We start from the raw sequence: 20433 nt of genomic DNA on the forward strand, positions 1-20433 counted from the left end.
GTCAACACCTTCGATGGCGCCACGTGACACATCTGAAAGTAATATAATTTGTTCGTTTGTATACAAAATAGCGTGTTTTTACTGGAGCCTGTGTATAAATACAGGATTTATTTGAATGTGACATAAATTGAATGGATATATATCAACCATGACAAATGTTCCTTCTTCTTGGTTTTGCAGCCGTAAATTATTCTCAGCGGCTTAATAGGTTGACGTAAATCGTCGATAGTTTCGACTTAGTACGATACACTTCATTTTCTTAATGTCAGCATAAAAAAAGTCGAGTGGGTTTAAGTCTGGAGATCGCGGTGGCCATGCTATGACACCCTATTTTATACCTAAAAACGTACTTACACTGCGAAATAATAAAAAAGGCAAGCGGGTTTTAGTCTGGAGATCGCGGTGGCCATGCTATGACACCCTATTTTATACCTAAAAACATATTTACACTGCGAAATGTTTTATTTATTTGTATTTATGGTTTAAGCGACTTAACCTTCGTTTGTGCTAAACACTTGTCACGGTCTTTGAATGTTGAGCTAGGACGCTTAAGTTTGTATGTGTGTGCCCTTTAGAGTGCCTGTATGGAAGCTTCAGAGCTTGAGTTTATGTTGTTTCCTTGGAGGGCTTGTGTGTGGAAGCTTTATTAGCTTGTATCCCTTCACCTCAGGGTAGACAAAGTATGAGGGGTATGAACTACCTGAGCTATGAGAATGTTGAGCTCGTTTAGTTTTTTGGGAGTTTTGATTTTTTTAATTTATGAGATTTATTGCAATTTTTTTTATTCAGTCAACAATAAATGTGTATAAGAGAACGAAAAATTTGAAGCGTACGTCGTATACTGGCCAGGATCAGACACTGGTTATTAAACTGCACGATACCAGGGTCGACGTCCGAACACTCGTTACGCTGGCTCCGCAGAAAATACTGAAGCGTGGTCCGAATCACAATCGGAAAAAAACTTTGAAAAAAACGTCCCTTATTAGATTGTGACCGTCTCCAAAGAGTTGTGAGTCGGTAAATTATTTTGATTAATAATGACGTGTGACAATTCGATTTTCTAAATTTGAGAATTTGTTTATTTTCCGAAAATTCGAGACTGTTTAAAGGATTTTCTCGCTTTCATGTCCGGCTAATGGCTTTTGGCGTCAATCACAGCTTCGTAAGGGATTTTTGGAAAATGTTCGAAAGTGTGTTGAAAATGTGTTTTTTCGAACTGCACCTTCCGATCTGCATATTGGGTCTCCCTCAGTTTCGTATGGAGCTTTTTAAAGTGTTATTGAATTATTTTGGAAACATGGGTGAATTTCCTATCATCTCGCGCTATTACCGTTGACGTTTGTTAGTCTCACAGGGAAAAAACCCGAATAAACATTGGCTCACAACTAATGTAACCTGACAATGCGACCATCTGTTCCGTCCAAGGTAATCGACAACACTTTTCAACGTATCTAATTCAGTTCACCACCTGCGCTCGATTACAGCCAAACCACCTCTCGACTCCTTCGCATCAACCTGGGAGGACACCTTGCGGGATACGAAGTTCATCGTATCACTATCAAAACAAATAATAAATGTATCCCAAGGTACAGCGGGCGTTATCTCGACGTCCATTTAATCTTTCCACCTCCGTCGATTTCATCGGGACCGTTAGCCGCGTATATATCTCCGAGATATAATAAGTTTCAAGCCTGGTAGGCGTCCCATTCAATAGTAAACAACATTTTAATGGGAAATGGCCAACCGGGTATGCAAATCGAAAGCGTATGCGTATGGACATGAGGTGCACTTTGTAAGGTAGGTAGCACGCCGTGTTCATTAGCATAGATATGGACGTGAAAATCTGTTGCTGGGAATGTGTATGTGTGTGTGTGACATGTGTGTTCGATGCCTCAAGGCCGTCTCGCACAATAATAAAAGTTATCGGACTTGTTTTCGGGCTGTATCACTGAATTAATTTGATATTTACATCGCACGAGATAAATCGACGTGGACTTTTTGGAAATAGATAAATTTATATTTATGGGAACGTTATTGAAAGGCTTCAGACTTCCTAGAAATCGCGTGGGCGCGGTGTTTGGATGGAGGAATATACATTTACATTAAATATTCGGGGATAACTGCACTTGGAAAGGTGTTTTTGAGGGTTAAATTGCATTTCTCATGGGCTGTGTTTAATTTAGAGTAGCTTTTGGAAAATTTTAAACGAACGAACGAATAAAACAAGCTTCCTCGTCCGATGATTTTAGTTCCAGAACAACTCACTCTTGATCGCTTTGATCTTCGTCGACTTCCAAAAAAATCCCTGGAAAATCAAATAGATTATTAAATTAAAATTCAGACAGGCTCACCGCAATAAAAATTTAGTTACTTTTCGATCTCTAGCAGTCCACAGCGACACTTCAACAATAACAACAATAATTGCATCTCGGTACATAATCGATCTTCCTCTTCGCATTTCAAACTGTTTCGTCCTCTAAATGTCTGATATTCCAGACTATTTCCAAGCCGTTTGATAAATAGACAACAAAGCGTAAATACAGAAGTTGTAGATCATACAAAAATTTACAACTTTTGCAGAGGTCACTTTTTAACATAACATCAAAATTTCCGAGAAAAATGTGAAAAACAGGTTTTTTCCTGATTTCTCGTTTTTTATTTCTCATTTCCGGAAAAATAATTTAATTTTGACGAAACTTGGTGAAAGTATACCTTAATTCTAATTTAAACAAATTATTAACAGTTACTGAAAAATTCATTAATGCTAGTCATTTTTTACTTTTTTGCATTTTTGAGCATGTTTTTGAACTGTGATTACAATTTTTTTATTTCACCAAAAAGTATGTCAAAACGAAAAAAATGATTACCGGCAGAACTCTGTACGATGATTTTTTTAAGAAGAATTTTTCTTTGAAAAAAAAAAGGTTTCAGTCCGAAAAAAATGAATATCTCAGAAATTTATTGATTTTTTTATCTAAAAAAATTTGAGATTATTTAAGACAGAGAAAGGTTTACTTTCACCAAGTTTCGTCAAAATTAAATTATTTTTGCGGAAATGAGAAATAAAAAATGAAAAATCAGAAAAAAACCTGTTTTTCGCATTTTTCTCGGAAATTTTGAGGTAATGTTAAAAAATGACCTCTATAAAAGTTGTAGATTTTTGTATTCGATAGTTTTGTTTGACGTCAACTTTCGCCAGAAATCCCAATGATACAATTTTTCATAACTTTTCAACCCCCCAAATCAAGCCTCCGCCGCCCCTGCTCACACACTAATTTTATTTTTAGGTTTATTATAAGCCCTTTTAGCATTTCCACTTATAAAAGTCCAGGTAACAATTTTCTTTTTTTTCCCCTCTAAATAAGTTATTTTGATCGGTCTAGATATAATATCGCATCATTGATGGTTAGAATTTCTGCTAGATATTGCTTAAAACGCGATCGTTAATCCATATAATGTTTATGATGTTATGATGTCAACTTTATACGAATTTTAACATATTTGTTTTTCGCCAGTATTATTGTTAATTATCACACAATTCCGTAACGACACCATCATCTAAGAGCGACAAACACACAGTTTGTTTATGTAACCACGATTTACTGTTAATTTCAAGCCTATAAATTTTCCACAGCATCCTAGCATTAAAAAAAATCATCGCCCATTTCGGAGGCGCCTACACGCAGTTTACATTTTTTATGAACCTTGCCTTGTTTACCAAGATTTATGCCAAAACAATTTTATATTCGCATTAATTTGCGTATACTTGACAATAAAAGATTTCGGAATTAAACCGTTTACCTTTACTGCTTCGGTGCTAGATTATTTTTTTATCAACACTTCTAATTAGAATAACTAAAACGTGTCTTTCTCACTTGTACGCTTATGACAAGCACTGACACGGGATTTCAAGAAGTCAAACCGAAAACTGTGTGAAATGAACGACACATTACAATTACCGATAAGAAGCAGTAAAAATCGTGGTTTTGTTTAATGTTTCTGACAAGGAAATTGATGCTCTCGTACGCCCCTGTCCGGTTGCATTTGCCCGCTTGCGTTTACGTAATCGACTAGTAATTATGCGACTGCAAACACAGGCCATCTCGTTAACGCATTACCTTAATAGAAAACTTGAAATGCTAGCGCTAGATTGATGGCAGGTTAATGTTATGGGTTTTGTAATTTGAGCCGTATAAGAAGTGAAGAGTACGTTTTGAATTCGTGGCACATCCAGTTGCCAACCCCAGCTTTAAACGGAAGAACAACTCATCCTAATTGCGTGGCTGTTAAACCTCGTTATTATACAGGGTGATTCGTTAAGGACGAGCAGTCTAAACTGGAAATACTACATACCAAAATGTGACGATTGACAAGTGTTGCAGGTTTACGAGATACAGGGTGTTCATTTCTCAATAATTTTGGCATTTTTATCAGTACCAACTCGAAAATTGATAGTTTTATGTTTTTCGGTGTAAGAATTTCGAATTTGATGCTGTTCAGGGCGTTAGTTACACCGTGTTACTTTCTTTGTCTAATGAACTATGGCGAAAATAATGAATTTATTTCATATTTTTCTTCCGTGCCGTGTATATTGTGAAATAATGGCATTAAATCTGATACAAATGTTGGACAGTGGACAGGAGTCATTCATCTTCACTTTCCGGATTCCATGTAATTGAGAAAAGAATCATCGAATTTATGTAACCAGAACAAATAAATCAAAAACGCCGACATTCGCGGTCTATTTACCGCCTCCCGGTACCACAAAAAAAAATGTAATTCGTATCGGGCTAAACGTTATTGTTGAAGAACGCGACCGACCTTGCTTGATCGCTGATTAGCGATTTCGACGAATCACGAGTGCGACTCACCGAAATGAATCATCGGTTACTTCCTCGAGAATTCCACTGTTCGATCTTCCGTCCGTTTTGAAATTACAAACGCGCAAAGGCAACAGGTTTTTTCATTAGGTTTCGTCCCGAAAATGTATCGCGTTTTTAATTATCCGCACTTTGACGTTGTCGATGAAAATTCGTTTGTTGGCTGTTTTGTTTTCAAAGCGCTCTTCCTCTTCGTAAAAAAATATTATTATAGACACATGTCAAAATTTCTGTCACGAAATCAAGGACTCCCCGTAAGGGATTAAACAATAAAACAGATGAAGCAAGCGTCGGCGGTGTCTAACAGCACATTCATTTACAGTTCCACAATACGAAATTACGCAACGTTAATTTATTTTCTAGTTCTTTTTATCGGCGCGGTGATTAACTTTAATTGAAATCGTTTTATTCATTCGGGACGTATATGGAATTCCGAGAACACGGCGTTGCTGACGCTACACCATGCACCATGGGAACCGTGGAAATAAATACCTTTGTATGTCTCATCCTTAGAAATGCCTTAGAAACCGGTGCACATAGTCACAACAGGCATGTGTAAGTGTTTTAGTTGATAAAAAATATGCAACGGTAGTTTTTAATTTTTGTTATTTTGTGTAGCGACATCTGTACGAACGTTATTATATTATTATTCCTAATTACTTGTATGAATGAGGGCACTAGAATTTAAGTAACATTTACAAAAAAGTGTGTTTCGCAACTCATTTAGAATGTATATAGCCAACAGGATGTATTTCATTGATTTAGGTACCTTTAAACACTGCTCGGCTAACACCAATTTATAATTTTATAGTCTTTTATTTTGCCACGGTTTTAATTACATTTCCATTAAATAAATATGTCGCATATGCAAATTTTTAATGCATACAACAAGGTTGCTGTCAAGTTGCATGATTTATCGTGGCTCGGGGCTCGTTTGCAAATTGTGCTAAGTGACTGCATTAAACGAGTTCTGTTTTTTTTTTTGAATTTTTTTTTTATTTCTCTTAATTACAATGCCTGTTTTATTACTCATTAGGGATACTTGGAACCTTGGCGAGCGGATCCAGAGTGTCCACTGGCTCAACATTTGCAGCATCTGTTCAGCAATTTAGAAGAAATATACGAGTTTAACAGGTGAGAGATTTTTCGATTAGGCCACATACAACAAAGTACCAGGATTTAAGACTGAATAATATTAAACAGTAAATTTTTTTGTTGACTGAATGAACGGACAGTGATATGTTTTTGTTTAGATCGTTCCTCGAAGACTTGACGAAAGCCAACTGCGTGGCGACAAAGACTGGGAACTGCTTCCTGCAGCACCACACGGGATTCTCCTTGCTGTATAACGAGTATTGCACCAATTACCCCCGCACGATGGAGGTACTCGTACAACTAACCAGGGACGAAAAGATGGCTCCGTTGTTTAGGGAAAGACAGGTCGCCCTCGGACACGCCCTTCCCTTGGGCTCGTACCTGCTTAAACCGGTCCAGCGAATCCTCAAGTACCACCTCCTGCTGCAGGTATATAGTTGTATTCCGTATGGAAACCGACGGTTTTAAAATGTATATTTTTCTCCTACAGAGATTATCCAAACAGTGCGATCCCGACCACAAGCCAACCGTGGACTTGGCTTTAACGACCATGACCGGGATCGCGTCCGACATAAACGATATGAAGCGGAAACACGAGCACGCGGTTCGTGTCCAGGAAATTCAGTCGCAACTCTACGGGTGGAACGGTCCCGATCTAACCGCCCTGGGAGAGTTAATAGCGGAGGGTAACTTCAGGGTCGTCGGGGCGAGAGGGAGGAGGCACGTCTTTCTGTTCGACAAAGTCTTGTTGTTAGCTAAAAGCAAGCAAGACGGCGTGTTGGCGTACAAGAGTCATATCATGGTGAGTAAGAACACAATTTTTTTAGTTTTTGCCAAAGTTGATGTATCTCACGATTTTTCGAACCCCCTAAACCGATACGCCCATGGAATCGCGCGAAAAGTGAATTTATTTCTCGGTCATTTCAGTGTTCCAATTTGATGCTGGTGGAGCAGGTCAGGGGGGAACCCTTATCGTTTCACGTGCTGCCGTTCGACAACCCCCGTCTCCAGTGCACCCTCAAAGCTAGGTCTCCCCAGCACAAACGGGAGTGGACGTTGCAGATCAAGAGGGTGATCTTGGAAAATTACAGCGCCGTCATACCGAACCACGCCCGGCAGCTAGTGTTGCAGCTCGGTCAAGACTTGAACGACACAGGTAATTATTATTACAACAAAAAAAAAAATTACGTCGTCACGACTAAATATTTTAGGAATGTTAGAAAGTGAAATCAGTGTGGGGGTAAATTTACATGCTTTAATTTGTTTCTTTTTCTTTTGTCAGATTGTTGAATTTATTCTTATCGGTACACGTTATACGTCGAGAAATTGCTAACGTAAGCAAGTTAAAATATTATCGCAAACTCTCGTGCAATTATGTTTTCTCCGGTTCTAGACGACACAACCGACAAGTGGTCCCCGCTCCGCCAGTACACCACCCCCCACTACCTGGAGAGGAGGGGCAGGGTGCGGAAGACGCGCGACTTCACCAACAGACGGGCCTCCTCCCAGGACAGGTCGTTCCCCTCGTTGGGCAGCTGGCGACGGAAGTCGGAACCCAACATGATCCCACAGTACAACTCCAAGACGATGCCCAAGAAAATAGCCAAAATCAAGAAAGCCAAAGAATACAGCAGCGCGAGGTTCTACACGGACCTGTCGGACTCGGAGGCGTGCGACGTCGTCGGCGAATCCACCGAGAGCTTGTCTCAGAACGTCAGCGAGGACGTGACCTACGAGCAGGAGGAAGAGGAGCAAGCGAGTCCGGAAGCTATAAAGAATAACCTGGAGAAGATCGTGTCCGAGATCCTGATGCAGAACCAGAGCTTCCAGAAGGCGTTCTGTAAGCAGAACAACAGGAAGAACGTCACGAGCGATCCGACGACTTCGGTGTGGTACGAGGACGGGCTCAAGCTGCCCAGCAAGGCCGATTCGCTGCCGAGGTCGTTTCAGTTGAACGATAAGATCGCTACCAACGGGGAGCTGCAGGCCCTGTCGAAGAACGAGGAATCCGTGCCCGATATGTCATTGAAGGAGAACTCAAACGCTAGTCTTGAAGAGTTACACGAAAAGTAAGTTCATTTTTTTAATTTTTTTTTAATACACGGTGATTTTTTAGTTACAGTTTTCCTTTCACTTCGACAGAGTTGTGAGAGATAACCTAAAAATTATATGTCATTGGTACTCAGTGCCTACTCACTAAAAGTATTACCTTGTGCCTACTGCAGTAGGTCGCTCTGTGTGAAATAACCTAAAAATTGTATGTCATTGCTGCCTACTGGCACATATTCTATAAAGTATCTCAGTAATCATTGACAAGCAACGACATTTAAGATACGATATATGTTTTTATCATACGGTTCTATATTTGATTTTTTTTTCCCCCAGTGATCTCTCATCTCAGATAGATGACAACGAACATCCCGACCACAAGATATACCGCAAGTCCGTGATCAGGTTCAGCATAGTGCAGCGCGTCCGCCAGCTGCTCTCCGAGGAACAGAAGCACCACCAGAAATACCCCGTGCACAAGCAGGGCTCCGAGGCCATGGGCGAGAAAATCGCCAATCCCGACTACGTGGACCCGCAGAAGTTATTCCTGAGTTCGCGACATTGCAGCCGTGTGAACCTGCTGGTCGACATCCCGTGCGACGACGTCGAAATCGAGAACGGCATGGGCGAGCACGAACCCTTAGATCTCACCATCAACGAAAAGGAAGTACTTAACGAGCTGGAGAAACGTCTCAACTGCGACGACCCGGACACCGGCCAGCCGGCCTCCGTCGAAGATTCTAGTCAAAACGACACCGCCCGTTCCGAAGTTAGCTTAAATTCTAGTCAAAATTCCGATAGTTATTACGAGAGTATCTTGGAAGATTCCTTGACGGAGGAGTACGTCCGAGACCCGAGCGGCAAGCTTGTAGCGAAACAGGATAGTTTTAACAATGATAACGGTGTCGTTTACACGCTCAGATACAGGAAGTCCGAGACGCGTACCGAAAGCGTCCTGCACGAGAGAAAGTCGACGGTTAAACGTCCAACGAAGGCGCCCCCGCCGATCCCTACCAAACCCAGCAGGCTGACGTCCAACGGTAATTCCACGAGGGGCGGTTCCAGCGAGTCGGCCGTAAATTCCAGTAACGTTAGTTGTAAGAGAACGTTTGTCAACGATGTAAGTACCGTCGGGGAGAACAGCGGTCAAAGAAGTATTAACGGTTCGACCAGTTGGGTCAAGACCATGGTTGGACGGTTCGAATGATACTTGTAGAATTTGTAATTGGTCGTCTAACTGCGGAACGGCTAAATGTACGTGTGACAAATTTAACTTTTACTTCTTGTTTAGATTTTTACCGGGGGATTAGTTTTTCAAGCCGCATCGGAGATATCGCTTGTCTCAAATCGAGTTAGAGCAAAGTTGCGGAGGTTGACGACAAATAACAATTTTTATTACGCCGTCCGTTGGATCGGAGAAACTATTAATGTTTTTTTTGGGCATCGTATTGGGTTTTTGCACTCAGTTCAACAATTTTTTCAGATTACGATGTTACGTCGTGTGTTATAGTTTTCGTTTTCACTGAAATACCGTATTAATCATTTTTGCAAAGGGTGCTTTGAAAACAAAACGTTCATTTGTTACGCAAAACGGAATTTTGATAGTGGGATTAAATCGGTTACATTTTTATAAAGAGTGCTGTGAAAACGAAACGCTCAATTGTTTTTTTTTCACATTTTGTAATTCAGTGTTTCCGACTGACGATGTGACATACGATATAGTTCACCAATTGTTATTTGTCGAAATACAAAATTTTATCTTTTATAAAGAGTGCTTTGGAAACGAAACGGCTACTATCATCCAAACCATGCAAATTTGAGATATTCTTTCAATTAATTATTCGGTACGTTTGAACTACTTGTTTTTAGTCCTCTACATTCAAGACTGCAATGAAAAGTTTAACCGAATTTTGTTCAGTGTAACAGTCAGCTGTTTTGCTTTCAAAGCACCCTTTGTGAATTAATTAGATAGTGCAGCGATAACAAAAAAAAAATATGTTACATCATCGTAATCAGGAAAATGAGCTGAAATATAAAATGCACGTATTATTTTTCCTTTCTAAATCGAGCGTTTTAAACTCGAGTGTTATCGGTGAACGTTTCCGATTATGACGATGTGACATAGAATATCTATGGATTTTGTCGAAATACCAAATTTTGCACTTTTATAAAGAGTGCTGTGGAAACAAAACAGACGACTATCATTCAAAACGAAATTTTGACAGTTCGCTTGAATTTTCATCGACATCAAAGTTAATGGAACTACGCAATTTTGAGGTATTCTTCAAATTAACTCTTCGGTACGTTTGAACTACTTTTTCTACTAACAGTCTTTTACTTTCAAAGCACTCTTTTTAGAAGTGAATAATTTGGTATATCGTCGAAAAAAATTATATCTAACAATATTTGTTCTGGTTTTTGAAAAAAAAAAACAAAACAAAAAACGTTGGTAGAAATTATCGTAATTAAATTCTGCAATTTTGCTCCATCTCGACCGAGCTTGTATATGTTGAGATAAACCGAGACTTCCGGTGCGGCTCGAAAAAGGGACACCCCATGTATATTATTCACGGGTGGATCAAAACGTTGTCCCACGCGCTGATTAATGATTTCTTCATTTTATAAATGAGTACAATAAATTACGAGACAATAACGTAGGAATAGTTCTTATAGATGCACTTTTTTCAGATTCGGTTGCGGCTCATTTAATACACGGGGCGTTAATGGATAATGACACGGCGAAGCAACTTCGTATAAAGTTTGATATAGCGTATTTTTCATTAAAATAAAAGATGCTAACCGTTTCCGAGTTGCGGCGACGACAATTACGGAATAATATGGAAAACGTATCAACTACGTGGCGGGACCAAAGGGTACGTTACGTTTTCTATTTTAACTACCGACATTAGCGATCGTCTGTATATATCGACCATAAATTTGTGATTACCGCGAAAAATGCAATTTCATTTTCATTTTTAAAAGCGTAGTGGAATGTACAGGACGTAACTGAAATGCTAGACAGTACTTTATTGGCAAATTCTACGACGCAGATTAAAGGAAGAAAGTTTCTATAAATGCGAGTCTTGAAATGCTTCGTTTCAAGGTACGGGGCGTTGAAGATTTAAAAAATGTTTCATTCGTAGTTTTTCGAGAGCTCGACTTGAAAAAAAATCTTACAGAAGCACATTTCGGGTATTACAACACACCGTTTTCTTAATAAATGGCAAATCGTCACCGTGTAAACATAATTATCGGTAAAAGTGTCATGACGTCAAGCTATATTTTTTTTAAATAATAATTGGTTTTCCTCAACTGTTATTTGCAACTTGGAATAAACCACATCCTCGCGTTAAGTTTGAACACCCTGTATATTTATAGAAACTTTTAAAGCTTAACCTAGCGTTTTGGTACACACTGTATAATTTCATTATGCGTTTGTTTTCTTCAGAATATGCGAATATTCTGAATAGAGATATATTTTCAAAGAATCGTGTCGTTTTTTTTTTTTACTTTTTTAAACCAAAACGTAGGAAATACTACAAAACTGTAACATTTCGGATACTATTTGCCATTTTAATTTTGTGATAGACTACACGAAGTTTTTGACGCTCTGCATCGGAATCCGTCTTCGGAATTGCTCCGTCACATCAGTTTTTCGAGATAACCTAAAAACTCTCCGCTATATTTGAGGTTACGTTAGTTCACGAGGTAATTTTTCCTCATAAAACTCATTGCGACAATTGAAAGTGCAACGCTCCTCCAAAATCCACTGAATTGTTCGTAAATCGTTTGTGAAAGTTAATTAGTTTGGTGTTGTCGATATTTGAAAGTTGGATCCGCCATTTTGAATTTTGAAATTCTGTATTCAAATTTGAAATCAGCGTAGATATCACAGTTTCAACGGTTACGCCAAAGTAATCAACTCTAACAAGCGATTTCTCGGAGAGCAAAAGAGACGTTTGAACTACTCAAAATTGATTTTAAACAATACAATAACGTTTTGTGGTTAAAATTTACCTCGTGATGTAGCACAAAGCCAAAAAAAGCAAAATAAATGTTTTTCGCACTTTCTGGTTAGGATATTTTTAAAACTTTAAACGATGTAGCGTTTCCAGTGTCGGATTCGAACCCAGCTCGTCAAAAACCTTTGAGGTAGCGTTTTTTTTCAAAAAATTGCTAGCTATGTTCTTGTTAAATTTCTAAATATGTAACCTTCATCAGCGTCACAATCCATGGCTTTCTGCGATTCTTTCAGAAAATTGCAAGTACGGTAATTATTAAATTTCTGAATAATTAGCCTTCATCAGCGTCACTTAAAACCCCCTTAAGTCGTAGATATGCAGTTTAATTTTATTTGTGTTTAAATTTATGAAGTTTTCGTTTCACTTTAAAAAATGTCCACCGCCTTCTATATTTTTTAATTGTAACGCGTTAACGTGTATAAATATTTTTTCTGCATTTTATTCTGATAAAATTGGAGATTAAAGAGTTTTAAGTGGCGCTAATGCCCGATTAAAAAAATCGTAAATTTATTTTCCGAAAAATCACTGCCAGATAAAAATCGCAGCAGGCCATGTGCTATCAAGTTACCGTTTATCGAAATGCAGTGGTCGCGTAGGGTAAATAAGTGCCAATTTTAAAAATAATTATTCGTTACTTAAGGCCAATTTAGATTAGATTCGGAACTTGATTAACACTTTGGACCTGATCCAAGTAAAAACGGTATTTTTTTAATTTGGAAAGCTCGAGTGATATTCGTTCTCAGTCCGTCGTATATTTACTACGATAGGAACTGAATACTAAGCAAACCGTAGATATCGTACGGACACCGACAATACTTAGAAATTTTACTAACCAAAACGGTGCATTTAAAAGTATCCACCTTCAGACTCTGTGATTCTGAAAGATGTCTCTGGTGCACAGACCAAGCGTAACGGGCGTAATACGACTAGAAAGTCGACATTTAATGTCGCCCGCACGTTAGACGACCAATCGAACGAATTACTTTCCATTGTGCTATATTTCGGCTGTTTGTAATTTAGTCGTAGGAGATTTTGTTATTTTTTTAGTAATGAAATTATTGTGTTCTTTGATTTACGTTAATAGTCTATATACATATATATCTATATCATCGATACCCATAAACTTATTTCGCACAATAAATAATTAAACGGTTATAAATGTACACTCGTATGATAACATATATATATATTTACCTATTTCATGAGGGAACGTGCCAAATAAGAGTATAATTAAACTGATATTTTAAATTATTGGTAAACATAGGTACTAATAGTTTTGTAAAGATGTTTTACGATTCAATATAATTAATTACCAAGGCTGTTCGTCTTATTTAATTGACCACCCCCCAAATTTGTTTTCAAGAAATGGGCATAGGGAACTCTCCGTTTAATGTAATATCTGTCCCTCGTGTCGGCAGCGTTTCGGAGGAGAAGCATATTTGGGTCACTAACCTGAACTATCGGCGGAAGTTGATGAACAGACTAGTACCGACACTGGACGCTGACCGAAGATCCGTGGTAAGCTTGAAAAGTTTTCTTTCTTCGCTCTGTTGATCATATACACTGTATTTATTAGTATATTACGTAATAAGTGTCGTAAAAATTGCATTACACCACGTATTACGTACTATACTTTACCTACGACCACTACTGTAAATACTTAAAAACACACCGTCTGCGATCAATGTAAGATTCCTATTACGCACATTTTTTTACCGTACGTAATAGGAATCTTACATTGGTCGCAGACGGTGTGTTTTTGAGTATTTACAGTAGTTGTCGTAGGTAAATATTTTATTATTTTTAGACGTTCAGCATGTTTTTAGGAATTTTTATTGTACCGACAAAGTTACTTCTATACAAAACTTTGTTGAATGTATCTTTTACGTTTCGCTGCTCTCGTCAAACTTATCCTTTCAGTTTGCGAAAGCGAAACATCAACGAAAGTTGATGAATGACAGTGACGGATGTCAGAAGTAACTTTGTTGCTCGCCCTATTTTTCAATAAAATTGGCGTTTAAGGATGTAATATGTTTTTGTTTATGTTACAGGACAACCTGTCTGAAACGCTCAAGGATGTCCATGAATACAGAAAGTTACTTAATTTAAAATAATTAATGTACATTCAGGTGATATAATAAGAATATAACTGCATGTAACATTTTTTTTAATAAAGAATTATAAAATTTTGTGTTTGTGTCCTATAAATTGAATTTGCCACGAAGTTAATATAATCCATTAATCATGTTAGAGTGCTATCATTTTAAGAAGTACGAAGTGGTTTATTATAGCTTCTGACCGGTAGATGGCGGTCGTGAAAAATTATTAAGTGTGGCTTTAAAATAATTTATTAAGACCACTACTTTAAATGTCTATCAAAGTTTTCCAGTTCCCCTTCGTTCCTCTTGACCTTCTGTTCTTCTATTTCTATTTGCTTCTTCCGCTCGACCACCTCAATTTGGATCACCCCGTTCCAAATTTTCTGTACTTGCAGTTTGTAGGCGGTGCTTCTGAAAAAAAAAGCAAGCAACAAAAATTAATTAATAATTAACTAAAGGCTGTTCTGCATAAATTACACTTGTAAGGTTACGGAGGTTGCGAAATGTTAATATAAAAAAAAAATATGAAATTGATAATTATTGACCACTTTTAGTCCGATTAAATAAGTCTTTAAATCGAAATTTTGTTCTACTTGCCTGAATTTTTGATATAAGTTAGTTTGAGGTATATTATGACAAAAAGTGAGAGTAATTTTTTGTTCAACCCCCGGCCAAGGGTGAAAAAAAATAAAACAAAGGGGTTTTTCAAGATAACTCGAAAGGGACAAGGGATAAAAAAAAAAGTTTCTTATAAAAGTTATAAAGCATACAATTCTACATAAAAATGATATATGGACTTTTTCTGGTACTATTAAAATTAACAGTTAGGGAGGCTAGAAGTTAAGGGAAGATTTCAGAAATTTAAAAAATCAAACGAGCAGAAAAACGAATGAATTTTGTATTTTTTTTTTCAATCTAAAAAATGTAAAGACACGTATTTTTTTATCGGCGGAAAAATATATTTACGGGGTGAAATACACCCTCAAAGTTCGCCCCCCAAAACAGTTTTTTCAAAATTTCTGGGGTTCTAATCAATATTTTGAAATGAAACAAAATGGAAATTACTTATGATAAAAAACAAATATTTCGCAAGTGATATATTTCTGTGTTTGGGGGTTGCTACCCTTATTTTTTATTTCAGAGAAACAATATTTTTTATTTATGAAAAAATCATATTTACTCAAAAAGAATTAAAAATATGATTTATGTAAACAAATTGACAAAATTAAATTGACCTATTTCGAGGTTTTCGTTAAAATCTCTGTTTAGGGGGGTGAACAACAAATTTGAAATTATTATAACTTTCTTATTAAAAATTAAAAAATATATCTATTTCTATGAAAAGAAAGGTTACATTTTTTAGAATAGATCGAAAAAAAAAATTACAAAATTCATTAATTTTTCTGCATATGAATTTTTTAAATTTCTGAAATCTTCCCTTAACTTCTAGCCTCCCTAACTCTGTTAATTTTAACGATATAAGAAAAAGTCAATGGACCATTTTTATGTAGAATTGTATGCTTTACAACTTTTATAAGAAACTTTTACCCGTTTTGAGTTATCTTGAAAAACCCCTTTGTTTTATCTTTTTTTCACCCTTGGCCGGGGGTTGAACAAATAATTACTGTCACTTACTGTTATAACATTCCTCAAACTAACTCATATCAAAAATTCAGGCCAGTTGACCAAAATTTTGATTAACGAACGATAAACGAAAGCAAAAAAATTATAAAGTTATTAAAAAGACATTATAGCTAAAATTAGTGATAGTAAATTTACAGCAATCCTGATTTATTGACCAAAGAAAATTTTCTCTAGCCTGAACATACCAGAATTGTCCTTGATATTCGTATCGGTCGCATATTTAATGTCCTTCAAGGATTTCTAGCATTCCGCTTCCCGAATAAAATGAAAGTAACGATTCGATTTATCGAACAAGGAAATCTCCCAGGCTACTCACCCTGATCTTGTCGTCCCTGTTGGCCTCTGCCACCCTGACATCTGCGTCCTGCTTCACCATACCCGTCTCAGCCTTGCTGAGTGGCGTAAGGTACTGCACCTTGTCCACAGACTTCCTTGATGGCGAAAGGATTTCGATGCTCATGTAGCCCACATCAGGGATTGCCACCACCCGCACGGGGGCAGCAAACTGGTCCCCGTCATGGTACACCTCTTCTACTGTAAGAATTCCTGTGAAAAGAAGATGGGTGGAATTATTTAGGGATTTTGTGACACACTGAGATAGAAAAGCAAAACAATACAAAATATTCGCATTGGAATCTTGTAATTATTAAAAAACAGAATATTTTTTAAGGGAAAATTTGTACGGAATTCTAATTTTTTAATCATAAAATAGGCGATTTTAGATTTCTTGGATTAAAGCTGTTTTATTTTTAATCAGATACCACTGCATTTATGTTTTAGATCAGATAAAGTAATCAAAATTGATGTATTTCTAACAGCACCAAAATTTTATTAGAAAATACATAAATTATATTACTGTTCCACAAATAAAGGAAGATTTATTAGTAATCGTGTTGTTCATTTTTAATGCATTTATCCATAATCTATAATGTATAATAAAGATTAAGGGATTACTATGCAGCCAAGTATACACATATGTATTGTATGTTGCCTACCTAACAATAACTTTGAAACTGGAAGGAAATATTTAAAAAATCTCGAAAACTGGTGGAGCTAGAGAGGAACTGACAGCAGTTTTAGATTGGCCAAGGCCGTTATTATATACCTTATTTTTTTCAGAATTTTCAGTTCTAAAAATTTTTGAGAAAATAAATTTCTCTGGGTCGCATAATTTTCGAGATATTCAATTTTTTACTTCAGGAAAGCTACTTACAAGAAAACGTATACATCATTGTATTCTCAATTTTGAGAATATATTGTTATATGGAACAGAATGAAAAGTTGCTTACTTAACGTGATCACATTGGCTATATCGAGGAAGAACCTGCGTAGGTGAGATGTATTGTTCCCATCTTATTTTCGTGAACTGCTAAGCTGCACATTAGAAAATACAAAAATTATATTACTTTTCTATTAATAAAGGAAGATTTATTTACAATCGCGTTGTTCAATTTTAATGCATTTACCCATAATCTATCATACATATAGTTTTAGGAATTACTATGCAGCCAAGTATACACACTTATGTATTGTATGTTGCCTACCTAACAAAAACTTTGAAACAGGAAAATTTTAAAAAAATCGCACAAACTGGTGGTTAGGAGAGGAACTGACAGCAGTTTCGGATTTGCCAGGGCCGATATTATCTACCTGATTTTTTTCAGAGTTTTCAGTTTTAAAAATCGATTTTTCGGATAAAAAATCTTAGGGGCTCGGAAAAATTTGAAAGAATTCCTCTAGACCAGGGGTCGGCAAGTAATTTTAGGTGGGGCCGGATACTTTTGAAAATTTTTAACGAGTCCAGAAAAAAAATTATATTTTTTACAATTTTTTTATTTTAATTTGGACTCAAATTTAATCTGCTTACTAACCATTAAGAACTCAAAACACTGACACAATTGTAAAATACTAGAAAAAATCATAAGATTGGTAGTCAAAATTAAAAACACATTTTTTGAATAATTTATTTATACTTTCAAAAAATTTTTGGCGGTCCAGTATTTTACCTTCCGCGGTCCGGACCTGGACCGCGGTCCGCCAGTTGCCGACCCCTGCTCTAGACAATAACGGTACTGGCAAATCCAAAACTAAAATGAATTTCTCTCTGGCTCGCATAATATTCGAGATATTCAATTTTTTTCTACAGGAAAGCAACTTAAAAAAACGGATACATCAGAGTATTCTCAATTTTGAGAATATATTGTTGTAGGGAACAGAATGAAAAGTTGCTTACTTAACGTGATCACACTGGCTATATCGAGGAAGAACCTGCGTAAGTGAGATGTATTGTTCCAATCTTATTTGTGTGAACTGCTAAGCTACACATTAGAAAATACACAAATTATATTACTGTTCTATAAATAAAGGAAGATTTATTTATAATCGTGTTGTTCAGTTTTAATGCATTTACCCATAATCTATCATGCACATAGTTTCAGAAATTACTATGCAGCCAAGTATACACACTTATGTATTGTATGTTGCCTACCTAACAAAAACTTCGAAACTGGAAGTGGTTAGGACTGTTATTGTCTACCGGAATTTTTTCATATTTTGCTGAACCCTAAAAATTTTTGTCCAAGAAAATTGTCAAGTGCTCATGTAAAGGCGGTTTTGTCAAATTTTTCTTGTAATTTAATAATCTAATGTAATGTATATATTGTAAGTTCAGTACTATGAAAAATTTAATATACAGTCAATTATGTAAATTTTTTAACGTAAAGCTGAAGTTGAAAAATAATAATAAAATTTAGAAATATTTTAATTACTATTTCTTTAGAACGTGTGTATTTTTTTAACAACACATAAAAACCTTATACAAGCAACGCCAAAATTAGTTAAAATGTCAAAAAAACAATTTTTTTGTTCATACTCTGATAGTTTTCAAAATTATTGAGAAATTTCAAAATAAAATTCAAACATTGAACGCCCTGTATCTTAGAAACTAGCAACATTTGCATTACGTATATTTGACTCAATCGACTTATTTTGCCCCCCAGTATCTCTAGCTTCGAGATTTCCCAACCTTACGCAGATACCCTGTATATTCTTTTTTGTTACAAAGCATTTAAAAATGCCTTAGCTCACTAAAAAAAGTTCTAATCCGGAGCCAAAATATAAAAAAGTGTGTTTGATGGTTCTCCCGAATTAATATTACCTGTCTCTAGTGAAAAGAGCTTTATTAATTTTTTATTAAATAATGTAAAGTCTAAGCCAGACTCACAGCATATCCGCATAAGTAAAGTGTAACCTCGGTCTACTCTGGTATTAAAATTGTATGGGAGATTGAGCCGTCTTGAATCATATATAAAAGTCATGAATAAAATATGATGCGCAGGATATTCAAACTCGAAACTGACAAATCAGTTGAAAATATCAGTTTTAGCAATTATGTATTATGATATACAATTTGATCCAACTTCGGGATCAAGACTACCAAGGCGCCATTTGGCCTTACTGATAGCAAGACACATACTAAGAAGACAAGTAATATTATAGTCCAATTAAACAAGCCTTTAAATCGAAATTTGGTCAACTTGGCTGAATTTTTGATATAAGTTAGTTTAAGGTATATTATAACAATAAGTGAGAGTAATTTTTTGTTCAATCCCCGGCCAAGGGTGAAAAAAGATAAAACAAAGGGGTTTTTTAAGATAACTCAAAAAGGGTAAGTGCCAGAAAAAAATGTTGTTAATGAAAGTTGTAAAGCATACAATTGTACACAAAAATTTTTTCTCGTACTATTAAAATTAACAGAGTTAGGGAGGCTAGAAGTTAAGGGAAGATTTCAGAAATTTAAAAAAATCATAACAAACAGAAAAATGAATGAATTTTGTAATTTTTTTTTTCAATCTGCTCTAAAAAAATTTAACTTTTCTTTCCAGAGAAATAGATACATTTTTTTATTTTTAATAAGAAAGTTATAACAAAATCAAATTTTTAATCGTTAATTTTAATGATTTAACAAAACTAAAACAATGTTTTTGCTATACTATTCGATTGATTATTTAAAATAATGAAACGTTGCCTTCGAATTTTCTTTTTACGTTGGTTTCTTAGACAGCTACAAATTTATTTACCTTTTTATCTCCTGAATTTTATTTAGCTTCTACGACACTGCAAAGACAAACACAAAAAAATCACGTTCGCTTTGTCGCACCATGGTACCGAAGTCGTGGACATAATATGCCTATCCAGGGTTGCCAGATTTTCTTTTAAGCTAGTAGCCAAATCAAAATTGAAAATAGCCCAAAATAGCCTGACATCTAGTAACAAAACCCGTTATTTATAATTTTTATACATTCAAGGTTCTAGTTTGTTCTGAGTCTGGGGACAATCCTTTTCTAATCGTAAGTGGACAACCCTGAGAAATAGAGTAACTGCTAGTTGTTCTCAAGTAAGGGTAAGAATACAACCACAGAACACATAATACATACAAGTACAACTATGGTCGTAACAATTTAGTAGCTGCAACATGGGAAAAATTTGAGCTCACTTTGAACTTGATATATGTAATTTAGCTACTACTCAACAGATGGTAGCAATAAGCTTGAATATAGGCATTTTACTAAACGCTTCCAAATCCAAACAGTTTACAGAATTCATAGCTTAAATATACGGTTAAAATAATAAAATAATAAAATA

At 36.1% G+C, this 20433-nt stretch overlaps 2 protein-coding genes across 8 annotated transcripts in view; one reads left to right on the top strand and one right to left on the bottom strand.

Moving 5' to 3' along the window:
• The window catches only part of LOC108913314, an 89809-nt gene extending 75611 nt beyond the window's left edge, over positions 1 to 14198 (top strand). For 3 of the 7 annotated variants that reach the window (XM_023455076.1, XM_023455078.1, XM_023455079.1), the window contains exons 5-10: positions 5917 to 6014; positions 6134 to 6404; positions 6466 to 6777; positions 6903 to 7131; positions 7369 to 8044; positions 8361 to 12069. In XM_023455076.1, coding sequence (XP_023310844.1) covers positions 5917 to 6014; positions 6134 to 6404; positions 6466 to 6777; positions 6903 to 7131; positions 7369 to 8044; positions 8361 to 9231 — 2457 coding nt within the window. In that variant the 3' untranslated portion in view covers positions 9232 to 12069. Of the gene's footprint in view, positions 1 to 5916; positions 6015 to 6133; positions 6405 to 6465; positions 6778 to 6902; positions 7132 to 7368; positions 8045 to 8360; positions 12070 to 13409; positions 13565 to 14097 lie in introns of those variants that run through there. The other 4 variants (XR_002763052.1, XR_002763053.1, XM_023455077.1 and 1 more) reach the window with 4 other exon arrangements.
• Positions 14199 to 14231: 33 nt separating this feature from the next.
• On the bottom strand, positions 14232 to 17162 carry LOC108913315 (flotillin-2-like). The gene is made up of 3 exons (XM_018718847.2): positions 17079 to 17162; positions 16106 to 16335; positions 14232 to 14556 (listed from the first exon to the last, which is right to left on the bottom strand). Exons 2-3 carry the CDS (start codon positions 16247 to 16249, stop codon positions 14500 to 14502), a joined length of 201 nt encoding a protein of 66 aa, XP_018574363.1. The 5' UTR covers positions 16250 to 16335; positions 17079 to 17162; the 3' UTR covers positions 14232 to 14499.
• Positions 17163 to 20433: the final 3271 nt, after the last annotated feature.

This window comes from Anoplophora glabripennis, unplaced genomic scaffold (genome assembly GCF_000390285.2).
Source record: "Anoplophora glabripennis isolate ALB-LARVAE unplaced genomic scaffold, Agla_2.0 scaffold534, whole genome shotgun sequence".
Taxonomy (NCBI): domain Eukaryota; kingdom Metazoa; phylum Arthropoda; class Insecta; order Coleoptera; family Cerambycidae; genus Anoplophora; species Anoplophora glabripennis.

Coding starts and splice junctions, on each gene's coding strand:
- LOC108913315 (XM_018718847.2), bottom strand. CDS start 16,249: ATGAGCATCGAAATCCTTTCGCCATCAAGGAAGTCTGTGGACAAGGTG. Junction 14,557..16,105: donor ACAGGGACGACAAGATCAGG/GTGAGTAGCCTG, acceptor TTTTTTTTTCAG/AAGCACCGCCTACAAACTGC.